The sequence below is a fragment of the Sarcophilus harrisii genome, chromosome 4, assembly GCF_902635505.1.
Source record: "Sarcophilus harrisii chromosome 4, mSarHar1.11, whole genome shotgun sequence".
Classification (NCBI taxonomy): domain Eukaryota; kingdom Metazoa; phylum Chordata; class Mammalia; order Dasyuromorphia; family Dasyuridae; genus Sarcophilus; species Sarcophilus harrisii.
The window spans coordinates 372,718,065-372,744,934 of NC_045429.1; the positions used below are offsets into that span (position 1 = coordinate 372,718,065).

General features: G+C 35.7%; 1 protein-coding gene across 1 annotated transcript in view; it reads right to left on the reverse strand.

Annotated features, from left to right (window-relative positions):
• Positions 1–1,639: 1,639 nt before the first annotated feature.
• Positions 1,640–26,870, reverse strand: part of NID1 (nidogen 1) — a 107,702-nt gene continuing 82,471 nt past the window's right edge. Inside the window, exons 13-20 of the mRNA XM_031966945.1 lie at positions 23,483–23,710; positions 21,117–21,289; positions 14,322–14,448; positions 9,811–9,982; positions 8,712–8,869; positions 7,488–7,611; positions 6,717–6,829; positions 1,640–5,380 (exon numbers count right to left, since the gene is read on the reverse strand). Coding sequence (XP_031822805.1) covers positions 5,259–5,380; positions 6,717–6,829; positions 7,488–7,611; positions 8,712–8,869; positions 9,811–9,982; positions 14,322–14,448; positions 21,117–21,289; positions 23,483–23,710 — 1,217 coding nt within the window. The 3' untranslated portion in view covers positions 1,640–5,258. The remainder of the gene's footprint in view (positions 5,381–6,716; positions 6,830–7,487; positions 7,612–8,711; positions 8,870–9,810; positions 9,983–14,321; positions 14,449–21,116; positions 21,290–23,482; positions 23,711–26,870) is intronic.

The window sequence follows — 26,870 nt, forward strand, 5'->3', positions numbered from 1 at the left end:
TCATCATCTCCCCTTCCCCAAGTTGTGTTAAGTTTCTTAAAGACAAAGATTCCTGGTAAATCATAGGTATTTTAAAATTGCTGTTATTTTTGTTGTGCTATCTCAAATGTAGTACCCAGAATGCAACATTCTATATAGTAACAGCACAACACCTCAGATGTTTTCTGACTAGGGCAAAGTACAGTGGAAACACACAATCTAAAAATTGCATCAGCCTTTTTTGGCTGCCATAACTCATTAGAAATTAGGTTGTAATTCCCTGAAATCCCCAGAGTGAAGGTCCCTGCTTTTCCTGAAAAGTCATTTTTTTTCACTAAAAAGGGTAAGGAAGGTACAATTCCTGCAATCCATATTTATAATTTAGAACTACATATTGTTGTAAGTGGAAATTAAGTCATAAAATACAGTGACATTATAGTTACCTAAACTTTTATGGGTTAGCCTGGGAAACTAGTTATTTAAAGCAGTTGTGAAATGTGTTCAGAGTTCCAATTGAAAATAAACTTTTGGAACACAATCAGTTTATAAGGTGGGCATTCATGTATTTTGGAATTATATCCCTCCCTACAGACTTATAAGTACATGGAATAGTTGTATTTCTTTTGAATTCTCACGTTTTTTAGCCCAATAGTGAGTACATGGAAGTTAAAATCTAAAATACTGTGTTCAATACTGGGTGTCACATTGTAGGAAACACAACTAAAACCAGAATTATATTAAGTGTCTAGGGGATATTGTAGAGATTTTGCAGAGCCAGGAATCAGAAAGAACTTACTTCAAATAGGTCTTCAGATACTAGTTATGTGAGCCTGGGCAAATCACTTAAAACTCTCCTGAGGTTAAGTCTGATTCAGTTCAGTTTTCTCAGTTGTAAAAGAGAGCTAATAATACCACAATCCCAATCCCAATCCCAGGGATTGTTGTGAGGATGAAATGAGACAATATTTCTAAAAATGTTTAGCACAGCACCTGGTACATAGGCACTTAATGAATGCTTGTTTCCTTTCTTTCCCCTCAATTCCTGTTAATTGTCCTCTAACCAGTTAATTGGTCAGAATATACATTTAAAAGAGTGGTAACCAAATACTACTTAGTTAACCTCAGGGTTTTGTTTTATTTTGTTTTTTGCATCATTTATCCAAGAATTGTTTTTTCCCCCTTATTTTTTAGAATTATTCAACTCCAGAAGATATCTTACCAAGGAAATCCCAAAGATCACAAAACTACAATCTTTGGAAAATTCTGTATAAGAATACGTCCTGTGCGTTAGTGCACTATGCACAATCAATCAGCTAGTCGACTTGTACTTATTAAGTACACATGTGCCAAGCACTGGAAATATAAAGAATGGCAAAACAAGACAAAACAAAACAGAGCCATTTAAGTGAGAACTTAAATGAGTTGAATTTCTGTGAAACAAGTTTATTGAAATGGAATTTTAAAAATATAAATCCTATTCTTAAATCAGGTTTCCTACTCAAGTTGTGAAAATCTCATTCCTACATTAGATTTCCTGCTCAGATGTTAAAAATTTTTTATTAACTAAGGTAAACTAAATTATTAACTAACCAGTAATCAGAAAAGTGTAGGTCTTAAAACTCATCATTCAGAAAAGCTGACACCATTGAATACAAGGAGATTTTTTTTTTTTTTTTTTTTTTACAAAAAAACCACTTTATTATTTTCTGCACTGTTAATGGTACAGATGTAAACTTTAGGGAGTCAGTCACCTGATAATTGCATAACTTTGGGGGAACATAGTTATTAAGCACCTTCAATGTTCTGCATTTTTTAGAATTGACTGTTTTAAAATTTTTTTGAAAAATGTATCTGATAAAATATGAATAAAATGAAGTTATAAAAGTTATACAAAATCATGAAGAACACTTTATATAGAGCTGGATATGTTTTGATAAATATAAATCAAAGGGAATCTCATCTGTAGGATAGGCCTCAAATCAACCCCAACACTACTGGAGGGACCAAAAGGTTCCCCAATCTTGTGCTTCTTGGAGATGTATCACTTGCATCACAAAATAAAACTATATTATCATGTTTAAGGAAAGGTTCTCTCCTCACGTGGGTCTGAAGGTTCTTGTATAGATGTAGAGAAAGAGAGAAAGGAAAGGGGCTAGGAACTGTCATGAACATAGAAAGGAGATGGTGGGAGTAGGCCATTTCTGAGAAGGAAAAATCACTGAATTATAGTATTCCAGGATTGGAATGACCTCAGGGTTCATTTAGGACGCCCCCCCACCCAAGGTACAGATCTTGTCTCTATCATCCTCAGAAAATAATCATTCTGTCTTTGCTTGAAGACTTCCAGTGATAGAAAAACCCACTTGCTATTTTGCTATCATAGCTTAATTGCTTTAAGGCATAAATGTCTCTGTCTCCAAGAGTCCCCTACAAAAAAAAAAAAAAAAAAAAAAAAGCAAATGGCCCCAAGAAGGCTCACACTATAAACCCTTACCAGCCAATACCATTATTAAAAGAAATTTTGAAAATAACTGTTAACATTTTAGGGATCTCAGGGGTAACTAGACCAAAGCACATCTAAACAGGAATCTCCTTCCATAGGCTGACAAGTACCATTCCCCTGGCCAAGGTCCTTAGCATCATGCTTGGGCAACTACAATCATCTCATAATTTTCCCTGCTTACTCTTGTTCCCCTGCCCCTCCAAGTTCACTTGCACATTAATCTTCTTCAAATATCATTAACTTATTTCACTTTCCTTCTCAGAGGAAGAAATCCCCTCCCCCAACAATGTGAAAGCTCCTTTTTTACCTTCAAAATAAAATCCAAATTCTTTTCCTTGGCATTTGAGGCTTTCTACAAGCTGACACCAAGCTTCCTTTTTAATTTTACTTCCCATTACTTTCTTTTCTGGCTGAGGCAATTGAGGTTAAGTGACTTGCCCAGGGTCACACAACTAGGAAGTGTTGCATGTCTGAGGCTTTATTTGAACTCAGGTCCTCTGACTTCAGGGCTGATGTTTTATCCACTGCACCAACTAGCTGCTCTTCCCATTGCTTTCTTATACAAACTGTTTTACCCACATTTATCTGCTGAATGTCTTGCAAATGTACTGAACTCGTCCCCAATTCTATGAATTTCTAACTTTCCCCCATTTCAAGCTCATCATCCACAAAAAGTTCCACTTTCTCCATGAAGTTTTTCCTGAACAATTTAGTCCACTGTCCTCTTTGGACTCCTACAGAACTTACTATACTATCCATTTGGCACTTGACTGATTATCTTCCATGGCATTGCCAAGGAAAGTATAAGAAAAAGGAGGGAAGGGGGAGAGAGAGGGGGGGGAAGAGAGAGAGAGAGAGAGACAGAGAGAGAGACAGAGAGAGAGACAGAGAGAGACAGAGAAAGGAAGGGAGGGAGGGGAGGAAGAGAATATTCTTTGGCACATGGATCCTTTTACATCAAAACTTTTTTGTTGATAATGTTAACACATTCTTTTTACCTCTCCTATTTTTTATCTAAAGCTATTTAGTCAATCACTATATTTCCTTTTATAGATTTAAAATCCCTGGTCTTTACACCATCAAAACCCCTAACTTCAGAAATTTAGCTTTGGACCCATATTTCTACTGTGATATTAGCAATGGACCTCTGAAAAGTAGATGATATAAGAATCACATGCTAGCTACTAAAACAGCTTTAAGAAGCATCTTTGAACCAGTCATTGAAAATATCTCCAAAAAAATGGCAGCAATCAATCAATAAACATTAATAAAATGCCTGCTATACATTGAGGATAAAAAAGTGACAAGAGCCCTTTTAATAAGTCTTCATCAATAAAAAATTAAGAATTAGGTTCTTTAAACCAGGAGTTCAGTTTAGTTTATATTTACAAAGTACCAACTGTCTGTATAGCACAACAATAACAGAGATTTTGCCAAATAAATGCTAAATTGAAAATGTTATAGCCATACATTTCTTGGGATGCCTAAACCATTGAGATGTGCCCAGCACCATATGCTAAAGAAAAGAGACTGTTGATATCTCCCCCACTGTTTCTCATATTCATCTGTCTCCCTCTGAAGCATCATCAATTCACATGAGAAGGTAAGACTCATCCTTCAAGAATGAGAAAATGGAAGCCAAATAGTGAGTAAGCATACTGGATAAAGCATTTAAAATCAGAGAAATCAAATCAGGGGGAAAAGTAGATCTGAGGAGAGTTTTAATTATGAGTAAGATTAGTCTGCTAAATGAACCAGGTATGGGAAGAGGAAATGATCTCCATAGCATTCATTCTCTGGCCTTGATACAGAGAAATCTGCAGCCCAGTGCTTGTATGAAATACTGAGACAAGGAATGAATTGTTGCCTATGTAGTCTCTCTGGGGCTCAGTTTCTCTGTCTGTAAAATGTGAAAGTTGGACCCAAGATCACCTTCCAGCTCTTACATTCTATGGTCTTCACATACTCAATTACTGTTGGGGAGTACATGTGGGTAGCTACGTTAGAGACGGTCGTTTTTGGTTTGGCTTGACGGATATTTATATCTAAATATCTCTCTTGTTGCCCTAAAATATCCACGTTTAGATTCATTCATATGGGTTAAAGCCTGCTCTACCTCATGTCGTTTTTAAAATGCTAATATTTGCTGTTGGCAGATGACATAAACTCCTTTGTAGACAGTGGAACTCCCGGGGAAATGGAAAAAAAAATTAAACATGGATAAGGTTTTCTTTGTCCAGAAGGAAAGAGCAGACCCAAAGGTCCTGCCTCTATTAGATATTAGAGTAGGAAGCCTTTGGCAGCCTGAGAGAACTGAGTTTGTTGGAAGAAGTCTAGTAGAGAGGAAGGGCAATGAAACAGAGAAAGAGAGCACCAGGAAGGGAGGTGGGAGGCTGCCACAGAGGAACTTAGCCTACCTCACAATTCTTCCCAAATTGGCTCAGGATGGCTGTGTATCAAGGGGCTGAGACAAAACCCAAAAGCCAGAAAACACAGCTGGCGGGCTTCATGTATTTCTTCAGGAGCCTCCACCAAGAAGGTCCTTAAGATCTTAGAATATGGATTGAGGCTTTCTTATTACAGAGTGCACAGGATGAATATTTTTTTAAGTAGCTAAGGGAACACTGAAGGTCCCTAAGTTGTGTTGGTCATTGGGTCAATTATAACTTGGCTCGGAAAGATTGGTTTCAGTCTGGCCCATGTCAAGGTAGGGTGTTGCAGTTGAAAATGTGGTGAATCTAAGTGGCGTTCCTTTATTTTCTTTGTTTCCAGTGCATTACTTCCTCTCTATGCAATCAACCCCTAGGGTGTTGTCCGGACACCTACAGGACCTGCTTCCTGGGGTAGCCAAGCAGAGATGAGTACAGCCTCCATTATTCACGGTGCAGTAGTTGTGACCTGTTGTAAGGCAAAAGTGCGTTCATTTTAGCATCAAGAGTAGTCATTTAAGAGGCAATAATGTTAACAAGATGGCCTTTCTACTGAGGATTTTTTTTTTTCTTTGCTTCTATGAATTTCAGGAGGAAAAAAAAAGAAGGCTGGCCTTGAAGTCAGGAAAAACTGGGTTCAAATTTTGCTCCTGGAGGCAGCTATAGGTGGTATATTAAAGTATATAGTCCAGAGAATCTTGAGAGTTATCTCTGAAAAACTTTCAGGGGATCTACAAATTCAAATTTAATTTTTCTTTCTAACATGGTAAATATCTATAAATTCAACCCACATAAATAAAAACTCTTTGGACAGATTCTCAATGAATTTTAAAAAAATAATATAAAGGGATACTGAGAACAAAAGTTTGACAACCATTGGTATAGTGAATAAAGTTAGAAAGGCTTCAGTTCAAATCATGTCTCAGACACAAGCTGTGTGATCCTGGGAAAGTCAATTAATTTCTGCTTTGTCAAATTAAAATATCTTTTAGGGACTCTGAGTTCTCTTGCACTTCTAAATTATGTGTCCAGTTAAATCACTAAATTTCTCAATGCTTCAGGCAACTCTTAAAGAAGATATAGATGAATGAGTTCCTGAGTCACACCAGTGAAAAGAATTTCCATAACAGGAAATTCCATAACAATTCACTACATTAATTAAATCACGAATCCTGATTTTTAGAAAAAGACAAAAGGAAAAAAAGAATATTAATATGTTAAGCTGGTCTAGGATGCTCAGAATTGCACAAGTCTTATCTTGGGAGTCTTCTTACTTTCTTGCATACAAAACAAATCTCATTTAGGAAATAAAATATAATAATCTTCTGATTTGCAAGCTATGCAGATGAACAATAGCTCATCTCCTCAAACCACCAAAACTTGGCTGGATAGTTCTTCCTTGTTTAGTTGTTTTTCAGTTGTATGCAACTCTTCATGACCCCATATTTTCTTGGCAAAGATAATGCTTGCCATTTTCTTCTCCAGTTCCTTTTACAGATAAAAAACTAAGGCAAATAGGATTAAGTGATTTTCCCAGAGATACACAGCTAGTAAGTATTGGAGGCTCGATTTGAACACATAAATATGAGCCTTCTGACTCTAGGCCCAGTACTTTATCCACTGCACCATTTATCTGCCTCCCTAGGCAGAATCTGGCCAAAGATTCTACTATAAATTCTTCCCCATCACTGAATGTGATCATAGGACTCCCCACTCCCACAAACCTACTTCAATCTTCCCTTCAGCTTCCAAGAGCTTGACAACACCACTGGCCTTTAAGCTCCAGGAGTGTTAATGGCAGTTACCTTGGGGACACTGAGAAAAAGCTGTCGTTATGCCATACAGCCGGGTCTGTTTGTGAGGATGAAAGCTGTCTGTCTCTTTGGAGATAGCAAGATCCACTGCCACCACAGAATTCCTACCAGCAAAGAAAATAATACAAAATATTATCTATTTGTTCTGCAGTGAAAACTTGCAAACACAGCATTGCCAGAGGAAAGTCATTAAGCAACAGTTATGGAATTTTTTTCCTACTCAAGAATATATTCCTCCCAGGGGGAGTTTCAAGCCTCGTACCAACTTCTTGAAGGTAAGCAAAGATCAAAATACATTCTTGCCACCCTTTTCTGGCTTAAAATAAAGGTTCTCTAAGCCTTTTTGAGCAGCTATCTCTCTGGTCTCCCTTTCTCTTGGAACAAAGGAGCAAAGAGTTTAGGGATAAATGATTAATTAAGTACTATGGTAAAGAAAGAAAAAATAAAAGTGATATTATTCATCCCGAATGGTGAAGAACCTCTGTGAATTGGACTTATATCCTAAGAAAGCCTAGTTTGGAAACTAGGGTAAATTCTGTTAATCAAAAGCATTTTGATGGAAAAATGGCTGCATTTTCTCCCTCTAGACTCTTCTTCCTTTATCTCTTCCTATTCCTCCCCCTCCTCCCTCCTAAGCCACTGACAGCCCAGAGAGTAGGGAAGAAGTTTCTCAGAAGGCCAAAGTATGGGCCAAATGGACAGATGGGAAGGTCTGTGGCTGCAAACACAGCAAGGGCCCCAACACTGTAACAGCTGACGTACGTCTTCCAGTCTGTGTAATACAAATTCTTCCCATAGCTTGTAACGGCAAAAGGATACTGGGGCCCTTCAAGGATCTTGCGCTGGCCAGGATGACTGGGGTTCATGCATTCCACCCGATTGGTGCCTGCATATAAAGAAAACAATTTGTTCTTTGTGCATGAAAAATGGTCCTTTTGTGTCAAAAACGGGGCATGGGTGAGAAGGAGTCAGTGTTACAAATGACATAGCTTGGTGAATAAATTCAACTTTTTTTAAAAAAGTATTTTTCCTAGCTTTCCCTAACACAATCAGCTTTCTTTTTGTTTCAGATTCACATGCCTTCTTTGCAGTAGGTCGTTCTTATTTCCAACAGTTGTTAACAATCATAGTAACAACTCATATTTTTACAGTAATTCACTATTTACCAGGTACTATAACTCTATGAAATAGATAATACAAAGATCAATGGCAGCTGATAACTACCATCTAATGAACTATTAAAAAAGTGAACTTCCAGATCAATGTTTGGAACTGCTGTCATTCATAAAGTCATCTTCTTTTTTTAATCAGAGGAGATCCAGCATTGAATTTTCTTGATGGACCTAGATCTACCTCTTATTTGAGGGATGGTAGTGGTGAGTTCCTTCTCCCCAGCTTGGTTAAGAAAGCTGTCTTCTAGGACTTCACTGAGATTAAAAATAAAGCAAAAAAGGGTCAATGCTGAAAAATTATCCATGCATATGTTTTGAAAATAAAAAAGCTTTAATAAAAATGAATAAATTCAGCAAAAAACTCAACTTAGGTGATGATATGATCCCTGATTGTGTCTATTAAGTGTAGTTGAGAAATATAATTTGATTACTGCTATAAAGAATAATAGGATCTGAAACATTCTTTAGTGAAATACCTGAGTGGTATGGTACAGTACTGGGTTTGTAGTCAAGAAGACCTGAATTTGAATCTTGTTTCAGACACTTATATAGTGGGGTAAATCTCAGGTTGTTGTGGGGATCAGATGAAATAATATAGCTAAAGCATTTTGCAAACCTTAAAGTGCTATAAATATATCAGTTTTTAAAAAAATATATTCTGGTGACATGTTTGTAAAGGCTCTTTGGGGGAGATGACTTGCATTTGGTATATTGCCAACCCCTTTATTTATTGGTAGGTACTTTTGAAGTATGCTGCCCAAGCCAACGGCCAGCATTGCTCTCTAGTCATCATACCTAAGGGAATTCAAGTTACCTGCATCTACCCAACATAACAGTGAACTGTAAGTATCAAAAGTCAATCCATTGGGCAATCCCAGGTCATCTTTCACAAGGATCCTTCTGTTGGTGCCATCCATGTAGGAAGTTTCAATTTTAGGACTTTCTCTGTTCCAATCTGTCCAATAGAGATTTCTAGAAGAAGAAAGAAATCAGTAGGAGGAAGAAAGAAGAAAACAAAAGAACAATGAAGATCAAAAAAAAAAAAACAAATTTAAAAATTCTTTTTTAAAAAAGGAGTCTATGGTAAAAAAAAAATACTAGTAGATACTAAATAAATCATGGGACAAAATAAGAAGAGAATGGGGAAAGGGTAAACTTAACTTTTCAAAGTTTACATTTCTTCCCAAGTGCCAACAGAGCCAGCTAGTTTAAGAACAAACTCATTCCATAGTCTGAGCTGTTACTAATAGAGCTACTTTCAAAATCATTCATCATATATAGTTACTATATACTACAATAACCCAGAATGAATTTCAGATTTTGGGGAGTGAAGGTGAAACAAAAGATGAGTACTTAAATAGGGAAAGGGGTAATGATACTTGCAAACAGGTTCACTATGTGTAAAGGGAAAGAAAACTGACTCTGTAGTGAAATAAAGTCCAAATTACGTAAGAAGTGAGGACAAAGTACTATTTGAGAATGTTGTATTGCTTGATATCCAAAAGAACAATAATACTAATAACAACAAATGACTGCCATTAGTGATGGACCAGAAACTCAGGTAAGAGCTCTGGAGCTGTCCATCTTAGTCATACTTCCAATATTATTCACATTCAGTGCAAGTGAGGAATATACTTCCAGGTTGTAAACTTATAAAATCTCTTGGTGCATGGTTTTTCAGTAGAATAATGCAGTGTGAAGATGTTATATTTTAGCCATGATACATAGGGAGGGGTTTCTCCTAAATAGGGTTTCTACAAATTGAAAACTTCTAAAAGAAAAAAAAATTTTCTGGAGAATATCAACTATTTTCAGGGGTCTTATATTTAGGAAGGGAAATAAGACTAGTGTTAAGAGCCTTCTATTTGAAAATATCCCAGAGAGACGTACACATTTAAACAAACAAAAAATACCCTCTAACAGAATCTGTTATGATGCCTCTAGGGTTCACCAGATCTGTTTCAAAGAGCACTCGGCGCTGGCTGCCATCGAGCTTTGCTACTTCTATTCGATCCAGATGAGAATCAGTCCAGAAAATATTGCGACCTAGATGATCAAGAGCAAGTCCTTCTGGACTTCCAAGATCTAGAATCAAACATGAAAAAAATCACAAATGACTTTCATAAACTAGATAAGACTATGAGGTTACTGATGGGTTTCTCTTTGCTACAGTATCCTGAGCTTAGTACAAACTCATGTTATTCACAATTTTACCATTTCCATAAAGTCACAGTTTGAAAAAAAAATCCTGGTCCTTAATGAGCAGAAATGTGTTGGTAAATGTTTTAATGTATACATGATATACTTTTAAATTTAATCTGCATTATTCAGATCTTATTCTTAAGTTTAGAAAATCAACAAAACAATAGATCTCTGATTTGTAGTGTTTGCCAAATTCTGAGGCTTCTATGTTCACAATGAAAATCTAACAACTGACTCTCAATCTAATACAAGCTAGTTTCATCATGCATGGACTTTTACGATATGATCTCCTGCAGTCTTCCGGAAAATCCAGAGTTTTCTGAAAACTGTTCATTCATTTTAGATAGTGAGAGGAGAGGGGAAGGGAATAAATCTAGCCCTGTGATTTTATTGATAAAAGTAAAACTCCCAGTGTGGAAATTCCTTCTACTAATTCAAATCAGCAGCTTACCTATAACTTAAAACCAGAGTAATCTGAAAGAGCACACTGAAATGTTAAGTAACATTCCCAGGAATACATGGTCAGTTCTATCAAAGATAGGTCCTAAACCTAGAGTTCAAGATCAGTTCTAACATATACCATAATGTCTAGGGTTCATTCATTAATCCCTGGAAAACCTTTGAAATTGATCTAATTCAAAGAAACAAAATGTGATATAAGCAGTACATTCAGCATTTATTATTGTATATGCCTGTCCCATATTTATTAGGATAAATGCATGCACTAAGCCCAGTTGTCTTTATTAAGCCCTTGCTTGCCTATTTCAAGTTCAAGTTTGATGCTAAGACAATTCCAATTCTTATGGTATGAAATTTTAGTGCTGTCCATGAACATTCCATATGGAGTTGAAGCTATTATTCTTTTTCATTTGTTGATTTGAATTTGAAGAATATGAGGAATAAAAAGAAACAGGGAAAATCTATGAATTGATACAGAGAAGAATTTATAAATATATATAACATATATAAATGATGAAGACAATAAATGATTACAATAATGTAAATGATAAAAAAAAAAACAGCTCTATTCACATTAATAGGCAGGTAGGTGACACACTGTATAGAAAACTGAACTTCGATTCAGGAAAACCTGTATTCAAATATAGACTGAGACACTAGCTGTGTGACTCCTTATCTGTAAAATGAAGATAGTAATAGAACCTAACTCTCAGGCTTGTTGTAGATATCGAATGAGATAATATTTGTGTGATTCTTTGCAAAATTTAAAGCACTAACTTTAAAAAGTTAAAAGGAAGGCACTAGAGGTAAGAGGGATGGAGAACGGTTATACTAGAGGGTATGAAGGTGGACAGAGACTGCCAAACAGAGTCAGGAAGATCTGAGTTTAAATTCTACCTTTGATACTAGCTGATAAGTCATTTAACCAGTCTGAACATCAGATTCATCATCTATAAAATTAGAGTTAAACTATACATTTTCTTAAGTACCTTCCAGTTCTAAAACTATGATCCTATGAATGAAGGAGAATAATGAGAATATGGGAGAAGAATAATGAATGTCTTCAGACTAGCTTTATAAGCTAGATTTTCTTAACAATTTTTATTATGTTAGGGTTCAGTCAGGGAGTACATTGTGAAATAATTGACAAGTAGGAAATTAAAGTCAGCAACGCAACTTTTTTTTTTTTTTTTTTTAAAGTAGAACTAAGGAGAAAAAAATAACCCTTCTACAAAAAGAACTTGTTCTTTAATGTCCCCTATGGTGTTCTTTGTTTCTACTCAGCTTCCTACCTGGGTGATTTGGGCAAGTGAGGCACTCAGCACAATGTTTAATTCAGTATGTATTAACTTTCATTAAATTTTAAAGAATCCTAACTTTAAGGCTGTTGCCCCCCACCCTTTTTCCCCTCAGACTTCTGATGGGAACCATGCCATTCTATGTTGGAGACATCAAAGCCACCTCAGACCCCCTTCCAGAGGAAGCTCATTACAAATGAAAAGCTGCAGTGGGGGTAAAGTCTTTTTTATTCAAAGGAAAGTAGGGATTTGTAAAGTATTAAAATATTTCACATGTCCCTGGAGGCAAAGGGAGGAGGAGGGTGACCTTTTGAGGTCATGTCCCACCCTTTGATTCCATGAGACAGGATCAGAATAAATCACTGTGGGGTAAGTTTGGAATGAATCCATCCTGCATGGGCTATGTGGGATACTTAAAGCATTTACATGCTCACACTGACAGGGGTGGGGAGAGGAGGGACTGTTAAGAGTTTAATATTTTTATAGGATGCTTGAAGAAGTCCCAGAGGGAGCTCCACATCTCATTATCTCATCAGTAAAAATCTTGGTTCTAATTCAAACTCGAAGAAAATACAGGTTCCCCAGAGACATTTTGCTCACAGCCTGTGGTGCTGAGATCTGGAAAATGTCAACCAACATGCAGCTTGGGTGGAATGACAAGGCTGCAAATTTTATATTACTTGCTCATGTTTAAATTAAAAATAATAGTAACAATGATGTTTAGAAATATCTGGTTGGGCCTTTAGATAAAACAATGTTGAGTGTGAATGGATAGAGCCTTAACAACAAATAAGCACCTACTTTATGCCAGGCACCGTGCTAAACACTAGAGATATAAAGAAAAGCAAAAAACTGTTCCTGTTCCCAAGGAGTTCATATTCTAATGGGGAAGGGAAGGGGGAACTATGTATAAACAAGTTATTTACAGATTAAGGTGCTAGAAGTAAGAAGGATGGAGAAAGGCTTCCACTGGAAAGTGGGATTTTAGATGGGACTTGAAGAAAGACAGAGTATAAGACAGGCAAAAGGAACAGGCATATTAAGCAACAACCTGTATATGGTGAAGTTTCTCTGCTTTTGGTGAATAGCTCCCACAGTGACTTTTCATCTACGAGGATCAGATTTGGGTTTCTTTCATCCAGTGTTTTGGCAATAAGTAAGTAGGCTTTTGTTGGGAATATTTCTTACTGTGCAGAATTGTCTTGGATGGTTATCGGGTCCAAGAGCAACAGGAAATAGCTGACACTGACCTACTAGCCTAGCATAGCCCACTGAGTTTTGAACTCGAAATGAAGATAATAGTCACAACATTTTGGGAAAAAGGATGACTGGATAAATACAAAATGGCATCTGGAAAGTTTCTATTCATCAACCCAATCATGGAAAAAATAGCAAAAGTCCTCTTGATAACAGAGTTTTGTTTTTTGTTTTTTTTCAAATTTCAATAATATTTTAGATAATAGAGTTTTGCAGCGAAGAACTCAGTGGCTATATTCATGGCCAAATGCATTTAATTCAATTTTAATTCCTGCCACATTAACCTCTGGCAAAGTCAACTGAAGGGAAAAAGCCCAAGGGTCTACTTCAAAAGTGCTGGGACCCTTTCAGGATACGAATGGTCAGTGAAATGTCAAAATGGAAATTGGAAAGCTATGCTCTGTTTCATGCTAGGAGAAACCAAAAGCCAAAAGCCTATTTTAAAGGCATGCTGTTATGATTTAGCAATCCATGTTGGAAGCAAAGTAATTTTCTATTATATTATATCCAAATTATAGATCAAATCCTAAAAGAAGCAATGCCATTTCAATACAGGTCTTTTGGATGAAAATGTCTCTGAGTCTAGCTAATGGTTCATTTATTTCAAAGTCAAGATATGAAAACTCCTATGCAGTGACAGGATTTACACAGACCTTTAGATTGCACTATGATGGGATCTGGCCTGGTTCAGTGAAAATATGCTGGATTTAGAGGAAGAGGGCTTGAATTTCAATTTTTCTTGATCAGTTACCTAACGTGGGTGATTTTGGGCAAGTTAGTTAACCTTTCTCTTTAGGCCTAGGTTTTCTCAACTGTAATGGAGAGTTGGGAAAAGAAAAGGAGCTTTCAAAGGAAATATAGCATAATAGACATTTACACAGGGTGATTTGGAAACTGATCCCATTTCCCAACTTCATTCTCAAATTTATTTTAAAAACAGTGAAAGTAGGTCACTTGTGAAAAGAGTTGTTCTAGATAATTTCAGAGGTCCTTTCTAGCACTAAGTCTATAATCTTATGATTTTTCCTAGATAAAGATGCCTTTTCTAAGAGAACCCTTGAAACAAGTTGCCTATAGAAGGATATTTGAGACCAGCAGCCCTTGCCTGATGCACTGGATTGTGAAATGCTATATATATTTATCTACTTGTGCTATATCATGGAAGTAGAGACAGAATAATAACAGAAATAACCGAAAGCATTTTTTACCTTGTTTGATGATGGTTGTTGGCTCCCCACCATAAAGACTGGCTCTCCCAATGGCAGGTTCACTGATGTCTGTCCAATAAACCACCTTATCCACGCAGTCAAAGGCAAGTGCAATAATAACTTTATCCTATAAGTGAACACAAGGTGTTTTAGAGCCACATGTACAATTTCCTTTTTTTAAAATGATACTTTGTATTTTATTTTTTCCCCGTTACATGTAAAACAATTCGTTACATTTGCTTTTAAAACTTTTGAGTTCCAGTCTCTCCCTCCCTCTCCCTGCCATTGAGAAGGTGCATGTGAAGTGATACAAAGCATTTTTATGAAAGTTATGCTGTGAAAGAAAACATAGATTTCCTCCCCCCCATAAAAACCCCCCTCAAGAATAGTATAGTAAAAAAAAATATGCTTCAATCTGTATTTAGATACAATCAGTTCTTTGTCTGGATATGGATAGCATTTTTCATTGTTAAGTCCTTCAGAGTAGTCTTATTGCTGAGAATAGCAAAGTCCTTCACAGCTGATCAAACCACAACTTTGCTATTAATATGTACACAGATCGTTTCACTTTACTTGAGTTCATGGAGGACTTTCCAGGTTTTTCTAATGGCATCCTGCTCATCATTTCTTATAGAACAATAGTATTCCATCCTAATCACATACCACAATTTATTCAGCTATTCCCTAACTGATGGGCATCCCCTCAATTTCCAACTTTTGCCCTAAGAAAAAAGCTGCTATAAATATTTTTGTACTTATAGGTTCTTCTTTTTTTTAAATCTCTTTTGGGAAACATGTCTAATGGTGGTATTTTAGGTCAAAGGGTATGCATAATTTTATAATCCTCTGAGCATAGTTCCAAATTGCTCTACAGAATAGTTGAATCAGTTTTATTATTAAATGTATTAATGTATTAACCAACAATGTATTAATAACTCATTTTTCCCACATCCCCTCATACATTTGTCATATTCTTTTTCTGGCCCATTAACCAATAAAGTAGCACCTCAAAATTGCTTTAATTTGCATTTCTCCAATCAATAGGAGTTAGAGTACTTTTTTCATATGGTTATAAATATATGCACAATTTCTTGAAGGGTAAAATTTGCACTAAAAGTAATGGGGCCTAACCCCACAAGAAACTTAGCTGATAATCCTAATGTGATCCTTAACATGGTTTGTCAATTACTAATTAGACTCTGGGAGTATTTTGAATACTTCCTTTATTTGTGTTCTTCTTCTGTAGCACAGATCATGTTAATGATGTCAGCAATGATATTTTTCAAAAAACCTGAGAATCTCTCCATCAATCAAATTTTTTATTGGTTTTATCAGTTTTATCCATTTCATACTCTTCTTTGTCATCTTCTTGTGCAAGAAAGTACAGGGGTAGCTAGTTGGTGCAGTGGATAGAGCACCAGCCCTGAAGTCAGGAGGACCTGAGTTCAAATCTGGCCCCAGACACTTAACACGTCCTAGCTGTGGGACCTTGGGCAAGTCACTTAACCCCAATTGCCTCAGCAAAAAAAAATAAATAAATGCAAATGTTTACTTTATTTTAATTCACCATAAATTTTCTAAGTAACATTGGGCAATATACTATAAAGGAATTTTTTCTTTGGTCTTAGAATTAGAGCATCTTAACTTAAATGTGAGCTTTTTAAGACCCTTGTGACAAGACATTTAATTTCTCTGAGCTTCAATCATCTTTATATATTGGGAGAAATAGTACAATAGCCTGCCTGAGGCAATGTGTTATAGGTTATAGGGACACAAAATGAATGACATAGTTTTTTGCATCAAGAGATTTATAATCTGATAGGGGGCCAGATTCCATTAATTGCCTTGGGAAAGCAATTTTCTACATGTAAAACAAACATCCTTCCTCCTATGAATGAATGCTATCCTCACAGCTGGTTTGTCTAGTCTACATGAGATCACATCTAAATAAACCCCTTTGCGTACTGTAGTTATCAATTTTCTCCTTGGACAGACATTAAGAAAAATTTGATCTCTTTAGAGATACTCGTGTCAATGACTCAGAAGAAAATCTAATATTGTTTCATTAGATACCTGACGCTATTTCTGGTAAGTCACTGAAAGGCTTAGCTCATTTAGAAACCTGGGGACACAGAAAAGCCAGCTTTACCTAAAATATAACACACACATATTCTCTCATTCTCTCTGTCTCTCTGTTTCTGTTTGTCCCTATCTCTGTCTCTCTCTCATACATACATACACACACAGGATTTTTTGTATGCTGAATTTCTGAATATTTATATTCTATAAGGAAACATTAGCGTGGTAGGGAAGGCAAGTTAACCCAAAAAAATAGCTACAAAGAACTTTCTAGGGTTTGGGTTTCCCACTCCTATATCCCCATTTCAATCTCTGCCCTTTGTGATTGCAGGCCAATTTTTGCCCCATGACTGGATTTAGAGGACATTTTTATTCATCAAAGGGAATTTACCAAATTATCTTGTTCCAACATTAACTACTTCTTGTATCTAGATGTTAAAAATAATGAGGAGGAAGAAAATACCTTCTTTTGAGGAATTTATGTTTTAAAACACAACAAAGATAAGTAGAAATACACAGCTAACTATGGTTACTTTGTTTCTTAAAGAACAATAACATTCCATTACATTCATATTCCATAACTTGTTCAGACATTCCCCAACTGATGGGCATTCACTCAGTTTCCAGTTCCTTGCCACTACAAAAAGGCTGCTACAAGCATTTAGGGTCCTTTTCCCTTTTTTTATGCTCTCTTTAGGATAACAAACCCAGTAGAGACACTGCTGGATCAAATGGTATACACAGTTTGATAGCTTTTTGGATGCATTTGGACAATAGAATGGTTGGATCAGTTCATAGTTTCACAATGTATGTATCTCAGTTTTCTCACTTCTCCTCCAACATTTATTAACATTATCTTTTCTTGTCATCTTAGTTGATCTGAGAGGTGTAAAGTGCTACCTCAGAGTTTTCTTAATTTGCATTTCTCTAATCAATAGTGATTTAGAGCAATTTTTTTCATATGACTAGAAATGGCTTAATTTAGGAAGAAATATTCTTCACTGCTTCTGTGTCTCTGAGCTAGAAGCTTCCTAAATGTTTGCTTATCTTCCTCTTTTCTTTCCTTTCTCTCATGGTTCCCTGTTGACTACTCCTTCCCACTACATATTCTTTTCCTCTCTTGGTTTCAGAGAGAATATTTTCCTCTGAATATCTCCTGGTACTTCCCTCTTAGTCTTCTTCACGGCTTCCTGTTCTCTTTTTGAACACTTATGGTAGGTATTGGTCAGAGCTTTGTGCCTCTATATTCTTTCCTTTGATAAGCTCATTTGCACCATTCATTGCTTTCAACTACTACTTTTTTGTAGTTTATAAAGACATATCTAAAGCTGAAAATCATCTCAGATGTTTTCTAATTTAGCTCCTTATTTTACATATTATGAAGAGACCTGTGTAGAGATGAGTCAACTCTTTAGATTTGATCTTTTTTCTGTGCTTCAGCATCACACCAGCCAGTTCACAAGCATTTATTAAGTACCTACTATAAAGTTATGCATCAATGAATCTACAGGACATCTCCATCAGGATGTCCCCAGCATTCTAAAACTAAATATGTCCAAAATCAACATATATCTATGTTCCTTATTATCTTTCTCCTTAGAGATGCCTGTAATCTGACCCATTCTTCTGATACCACCATATATTTGGTCATCTAATGCTCAAAAATAATCACAGCAATCAGCATTTATTAATTACCTACTATGTGCCAGGCAATACCCTATCTTTGTTTTTTTCCCCTTTTCTTCACCTTTCACATTCAATGAGTTGCCATATATTGTCAGTTCTTTGCCACAGTACCTTTAAGTTCTCATCTTGTCCCTTTTTCTTTCTTTTCATTGCCATTATCCTTTAAGAGTTTATTTCCATCTACTATAACTATTGCAAGATCCTCATTGCCTTTGATTTTCTTCTGTAATCCATCCTTTTTTTGGCAAGATTACTAACCAAAATAAATTGGGTTACTGCTATGGACACAGTATACTTGCATTTTAGCATATCATTGGCAAAGTCTCTTCTTGTGGACAAGATGGAAAGATAGTTCAGCTAAGGAGCTCTGGAACCCAAAGGATGTCATGGACCTAAAGGATGTCATGAATGAACTGATTCCAGCTTGAAGGGAGATCTCTAATGGCATATGACAGGGAAGTATTTATTCTTGTCCCTGTGCTGTTCAATATCTTCATTAATGATATGGAGAAAGTCAAAGAGTATACTTCTCAAATTTATAGATGATGCAAGAAGGCAGAATCAAGATCTAAAAAGTTCTTGATAAATAAGAACACTAGGCTGAATCTAATAATATGAAATTGAATGGGGAGGAATATAAAGTCCTATACTTGGGCTTAAACAATCAATTTTATAATTATGAGGTAGGGGAAGCCTAGATAAAAGTTTGTTTAAAATAAAGCTGGCAGTATTAAATTACTTACATCTCATTAGGGCAACATATGAGATGGCAGTTTAAAAAGATGAAGCAATCTTAATCTGCATTAATAAAGGAATAGGGTCCAGAGAAAAAGCAAATGATAGCCCTATTGTCTTCTGCCCTGGGCTGACAAAATAGCACCAGATTTTCTTTCTCCTCTTTCTTGCACATCCAAAGTATTGTATTTCATTCAGGACACCACAATTTAGGAAAGACAGTGACAAGCTAAACTTTACTCAGGAGACTGACTAAGATGGTGGGAAACCACACAACAGGGAGATTGCTTGAAGAAACTAGGAGTGTTTGGCCAACAGAAGGGAGGACTTAGGAAAAACACAACAGCTGCCATTAAGTATTTGGAAATCTGTCATATGGAAGAGAGATCAGATCTGTCCTGTTTGGCTCTAGGGGACAAAATCAGGGCCAATTGGTGGAGGTTGCACAGAAGCAAGTTTAGTTTTAATGAAAGGAAACACTTTCTAATTATCAGAATTGCTCAAAAGTGGGATGAGTTGCCTCTGAATAGAATGTGACCCAAGCTAAAGATTTTAAAGCATAATTTAGATCAGTGGTTCTCAAACTTTTTGATAGCAGGATCCCTTAAACTAAAACTTAAAAACTGATGAGGATGGTCTTGTTTATGTGGGTTATAGCTATTGATATTTACATTATTAGAAATTAAAATACTTAATAATACTACAAAACAATTTTGACCTCATAGACTCCCTTTCAGGGACTTTTATAGATCATTGGACAACACTAATTAGATTATTATTAATTAAGAACATTGTACAGGAGATCTTTGAGACGCCTTTTAACTCTGAGATCCTGTCATTCATTCTGTGGAATGGGAAAACTGATTATGCAGTTAGTAAAGTAGTTTAGATGTAAGATAATGAGCAGCTAACATGGAGTGATAAGATAGATAGGAAAGATAATGCAGAGTTAGGAGTAATAGGACTTGGTAATATGGTATTTGTAGAATGATGGAGAGGGATGAATTTAATATGATTTTGAGGTTACTAAACTGAGTGACTTTAGAGAAATAGTGGTACTACTAATAGAAATAAGGAAATGAGGAAGAGTTACTGATTTGGAAGGAGAAAATGAGTTCATTTTTATATATGTTGAGCTGGAGGGAGCAATGGAACACTCAAATGGAGACAATGAGTAGTGAGCATATTAGAATGACACCCAGGGAAGAAATAAGGCTAGAGATGCAAATTTGAGAGTCATCTGGACAGCGATGAGAGATAGAAAAGAGTATATTTAAGAGAAAGTGTTACAGAAAAGCCAAGGAGGAACTGAAAAAATTTCTTGGTTCATAGTTAACCTTCTTGTGAACAATTTGAACAGAACAATGGAACAGAAACCAGCTGTCAAAAGGTTGGGATGTTAGCAATGAATATCCTCAACTTTGGGAGAAGCCTACTTTTTAAATCCAAGCATTTGAATGATCCATAGGTATTATACGTCAGATCTTTTTTGCTCAAGAATAGAGAAGGAAGTCAGATAATTTGATCTAATATATATCGCTCAATTTTCAGTTCTTTCTAAACAATAAGAAAATTACAAATACCTAGAATTTATTGCTGAAACAAAAAATCCAAAACAACAACAACAACAAATCATTTCTAAGACTCTGAAAAGTGTGAGCATACTAGGTTAAGTTGATACAGTGGAATGAACAATTTTAGTCTTTAGGAAGCAAGAGAACAAGCTCAATAGAAACACAGAAACAAATTAAACACACTCCTAGGAACCAAGCTCTTCATCACTGAAGTATACCATATGAGGAGACTTTTTCAGAATACTGTTTCCACCTATTTGGTATCTAATGGTAGCTATTTCTTAAGCAGAGGGAAGAGAGGCAGAGAAGAAAAAAAAAAAGAAATTTACATGATAATTTTGTTGTATTTTTGAAAGGAATAGCAAATTGTGCATAATACATTTTCAGTTTCAAAAACAATCATCTTTTTATTGTACTATATATTATGGAAACGCTTGTTTTATTCCATAAATTAAAATATATATTTTTTTAAAGGGCAAGAAGAGAAGCTCAAAATTATCCCAGAAATGAGCCTCATAACCAGACCTGGAAGTTGGGTAGCCACATGCTACTTGTGCTCATTCTAGCAACAGGAAACTGAATCAGAGCAACTTCCTAAATGTCACATTCAGTAATAGAGCCTTGGAAAGAACTCTGGCCTTTATCTAAATGGACCACACTGTTTTCTCTAAGTCTATTCCAAAGCAGATGTTATGATCAGATGCAGCAGTTATGTACTTACAGGGACATGAAGCAAAGCTTTGGCCTCCGTTTTCTTCATATTATTTCCTTCTAGTGGGAGACGCTCTATTTTCCCAGTCTGGGCAAAGAGTAAGTGTGTCCCAGGGGGAAGAGGGATTACAGCCGGAGGAACCGAAGGACCAGGGTGGATTGGAGGAGCAACTGTGCTCAGACCTAGATGAGAGAAGATGATAACCAATTCCAATTAGAGGGTTCAGGCAAAAAGACTATTTTAGAAGAATGACAAAGACAGAATATAGCAAAAAAGAAAAAAAAAAACCCCACAGCCCAGCAATAGGCATTTATTTGTTATGAAGATATAACAATGTGTATGAATTGAACATAAAAGACAAATTGAAAGAGATGACTTAGTTTTCCTCTATATTGAGTCCTAAAAGAATATGAAGAGATAGGAAATAGTACTGAACAGTAGAAAATGAACTGGCTATGCATTCAGAGAATATGGGTTCAAATCTTGCCTCTGATAATACCTATGTGATCTTAGGCAATTCCCTTAACCTGCATAGCTATCAGTTTCCACAAAAAGAAAGGATTGAATTACAAGATTTCTTCGATCCCTTATAGCTTTAGACTGATGGAAGTTGGCTGACAACATCAGAATAACTTTTCTCTGCATTAAAAGATTGGTGGATTTCAATCATAAGCAAGAACCAAAAAACACACACAATTGGGAACTGATTATTTAGTTTGTCAGTTAGCTAGGTCCTCAGGTTTTACTCTTCCCCATTACTGCCTATCTTGGTAATTTCATTAATGTATATAACAGAGGGATCAAGGCTAGGGGTACAAAGAAAAATTAAATTAGTGTTGTTTTCTACTTAATACTTTAAAGTGTTTAGTGTAGGACTAGAAAAGATTAGTAGTTCAGGAGAGGGTCTGGATTATCTTGGGATATTTTATGGCTTCTACATTATTACAGGTAATCAAAGGTTGACTTTACTGACTTTCAGTAATTGGAATTTCATTTATGATAGAATCAAGGGATTGGAGAGATTAAATGGTCCTTATTGTCCATATCTCTTAATTTAAAGAGTAAAAATGTCAGGCGAAGAGAGCCCCAGCATTACATTGCCAGTTAGTGCTACAGCTGGGACTCAATTTAGGTCTCATGATTCCAGATCCATGACAACACCTTGTCATTGAACTGTGAATTTAAGCTCATTGGAAACTTTTATGGCTTTACTTTATCTTTGGAAAAATCTATGCAATATCTGAAAAGTCTTAGGATATAAATAAAAACCAAACAAATGACCCCAAATTACTTACTGAGACTCAATAGCTATCAACTCCCACTCATCTGAGTAAACAATTAAAGGTCTAAATAAGACTTTACAGATCCACACACTGTTATCAGAGCTGCTGACAGATCAGTAGTAGAAGAGAATTTAAAAACCCAGGGCTTTTAGTTCCTGAAAATTCACATCAGGGAACCCTTAGCAAGAATACTGGCACTAATCCCAATTACAATGAAGGAGAAAGGTCAGAGAGGTGAATATCTAAAACCAAAGACTAAAATTCTTCAGTCCATTAGCCAAAGGGCATACTGATGACAGGAACACTTAAATTTTTTAGGTTAATGGTATGGTTGAAATTTTTTTTGAGACACCATTAGTGTGTGAGTCCAGGAACATCTAGAGGTCCTTGAGAGCCTTTCAGGGAGTCTGAAAAGTCAAAATTCATTTCATAATAATACTAAAATGTTTTAAGTTTAATATGATAAATATTAATAGGTATAACCCAATAATTTTTAAGAATATAAAGAGGTTTTAAGACCAAATGTTTGTAAATAGTGTTGGTAGAAAGGATAGTTGGAGAGCTGGGAAGAGGTAGACTTGGCAAATATACCGGTATCTGATAGATATAGTTGATGGATATTGAAATGAATCTGTGTCTTTAATCAGATTTATATTAAAACATCAGAGAATAGAGCACTAGCCCTGAAGTCAAGAGGACCTAAGTTCATAGCTGGCCTCAGACACTTAATACTTCCTAGATGTGTGACCCTGGGAAAGTCACTTAATCCCAACTGCCTCAGCAAAAAACAAACAAACAAACAAATCAGAGAAATTATAGCTTCAGAGATTTAGTACAGGAAGGGACATCAGCAATCACCTAATCCATCCTTATTTCACAGAAGCTCAGCGCACTTAAATGACTTGTCTAAATTCATGTTATATTATAGTAAGTAACAGAGCCAGGCTGTGGGTACTCTGATTCCAAAATCAGCAATCACTGAACTGAATCATCTTAGTTTCTACTGTATAGTCTGATAAACAGCAGATTCACTTGTGTGATGTGAGGAGTTTTCTCATACAAGACCTCTGAGTTTGAAGTTTAATAACTTACATGGGGGTCTCATTCCAGGACCGGTTCTGGTGCCATCAATCTCATTGCCGTCTCGATCCACACACCAGCAGTACCCACTGGAGTGATGGCATTGCATTGGTACATAATGCCCGTGTTCATCACATTCAGGAACAAACTGCCCCACGGGTCTGGGTCGTCTTGGGTCAGTGACACCCATTGCTCCTAGAATATGTTCTCTTTGACGCTGACATCTGGTTTTCTCTACTTCTGTTAAAGAGGTAAAAAGAAAAGGTGGTAGTTAGCATTGCTAATAACCAATCTATTTTTATTGAGCACAAAAAATATTCCATTACTTCCAAATTGAACATTAGCGTATCAGTTTGGTTGTCTGGGCTTAAAAGATTTAAAAAATTTTCTTTTAATCTTTGTTTTATATAGTCACTAGTTCTTGATTGTATAAATCAATTCAATTACATTCAACAAGCATTTATTATATCAAACTAAGATAAAATGTATTGGTGATAAAGTAGGAAATTATTTTTACTGACATTTGTATATATTCCCTTTATCAGATCATGGTGCCTGACATTTATCCAAGGCACCACTCAGTTATATAAATAGGATCCTAATGTAGAAAACTGCATACTTTCACTTGCTGGAAGAAAGGATAAAACTTTTTTTTTTTTTTTGGATTTTTACCACTTGCTAATAATGTCAGTATCTGATTATCTTGTATTTATTTTATATATTTCTTCTTTCTACTTTTGTAAGAGACATTTTCTTTCTTTCTGCTTAGGCAACTGGGGTTAAGTCACTTGCCCAGTGTCACACAGCTAGGAAGTGTTAAGTGTCTGAAGTCAGATTTGAACACAGGTCCTCCTAACTTCAGGGCTGGTGCTCTACTCACTGTACTACTTAGCTGCCCCTGGAGAGACATGTTTTCCCTGAGAGACTGTAAGCTTCTCGAGGGGCAGGATGATTTTATTTTTGTCTTTGTAATCTTTGTGCCTAGAACTGCCACATAAAACTATTAATTCAGCCGGAATTCTTGTGTCAGTTTGATGATCTGCCGCTAAGTATCTGTGTTTCATGCTATGCTTTAGATGAATATCAGCTGTAGTGCTGGTGAACTCTCATGTACTTCCCTAACTATGAAGCAATGGTTTTCGTGTAAGTATGCTTACTAAATGTGTAAAGGAAAGATGGTGAAAAGAGATGGGCTTGGCCACTACAATGCTGGAACATCTGGCAGAAATGATTGACTGGTAATGAAATAGGGCTGATAATTAAAACAGATGTAAGTAAGCACACACAAACACTACTGCTTGAAACTCAAGGGAAATACATGAGACATCTATTCTATGCTTTATGTTCACAAGACACTTGGTCCAATTGTTACACATTAATTCTAAAAGGGATACAATCAAAGCAATACACCTTTCCTAACTGCCCTGTTCATAGCTCCTAACCACCCTACCTGACTGGGTTTCTTCTGTCATCCTAAAGTTAACTTTTTTTATCATAACACATATAATGATTTTTAAAATAGGAATTGTTTTTATTTGTTTCATTAGATATTTCTCAATTGCATGTAAAGAAATGAACAATTATGTTTAAAATGTTGAGTTCCAAATTGTCACCTTCCTTCCTGCCCCTACCCTCTCCTTGAAAAGGAAAGAAATTTTATTTTGACAATATATAATACTGATTATAATGATGATGATCGTAATGATTATAACAAAACAATAAAAACCAATCCATACTTATATGTCATTTTTAAGGTTTAAAAAGCACACAGAGGTAACAGACTTGAAATTTATATAAGAACTTTACAATTACAAAATATTTTCATATATATTAGCTCATCTGAATCCACAAAAATCTATGTGGTAGAAGCGACATGTATTATTAATCTCTCTTTACAAATGAAAAAACTGAGAGTAAGAGATTAAAGGATTTGTTTTATGTCATTTCACTAGAAGATATCAAAGCTGGGATGTGAATCTTAGATTTTCTGTCCAGTGCTCTTTTCACTCTTTCAATCCAATGGTTCTTTTATACATTTCCTTTATCAATGCCTTTTTCTCTGACTTTTCTGATTCAAATAAAATTAGAATTAAATTTTGCTTATTTTCTAATGAATATCTGCTTTTTCTCCTTCCTACTTCCTTTCCTCCTGCTCCCTTCTCATTAAGTAAGCAAGAAAAAAAAATCCCCAGAAACATATGTAGTCAAGCTAAACAAATCCTGTATTGGCCAAACATGTCCAAAAAATGTCTAATATCTGCAGTCTGAGACCATCACTATCTCTATCAGCTGTAGCAGTATATTTCATGACAAGTTCTCTGTAATTATGGTTGGACATTAAGTTGATCAAAGTTTCCAGGTCTTCAAAATTGTTTGTCTTTATAATATTGTTTAGGGTAGAAATTGTTAGAGTTCTTCTCAACTCATTCTACCTAAGTTCATACAAGTCCTTCCAGGTTTCTCTGAAACCATCCCCTTCATTAATTCTTTTATTATAATAGTATTTCATCATATTTTATGTATTTGTAATTTTATATATAATGTAATTTTATATAATGTTTAGCCATTGCCCTTTCTGTTTCCAATGTTGTTGAACATTGAATTCAGTGAAATACAAGAAACATTAAACTGTATGTAAATACACTAAACATCGTGCTAGGCCTTGAGAATGGTACAACACTGAGATGGAGTATGATCTTTGCTCTTGTGGAGTTTATGTAATAGGAGATTGTTGTTTTAATATAGTGAGAGCTTAAGATGTCACAGGATGAGCACTCTCTAGTCATTTCTTAACTGGATTATTACAACATTTTCCTCTTTATCACTTTTCCTAACTGATCTTTGCGCCAAAGTTGTCTTCTCAGACCATTATTTTGAACAAAGTAATGCTTCTTTTGAAATCCCTGTGATGGTCGTGATATCTGGGAAATTCCTTGAAGTAAGCATCAACTCTGCCTAAAGTCTTCACCTTCTTTGTCAGAACAAGCATTCAAACCTCCCTTCATCAGATTTTTTTTCCTTCTTACTTCCATCTACCCTTAGATATCTGAGATGTTCCCTGCTTATATCATTCAAATAGCTCCTTAAGTTTTCTTCCGTGAAATCTTCTCAGACTGTTTCATGGAGAAGCAACAATTTCCTGATACTATCCAAATAGATTTTCACTGTGTATGACATAGTAATAAAAAAAAATACATTTTAAAAATAATTTTTACAAAGATTTGAAATCCGTGTTTTTTATATAGCTTTAGTATCAGCATTCAATGGATAGAAAGTATTATATACTTCAATCCTTCATAATTTTCAGCTATGTGGATAATATTTTATCAACACAGCTCCCATTCCCACCTTGGTAGAAGGTATTTGTGAGTTACCTAATGTCACCTATTAATCAGCCTTC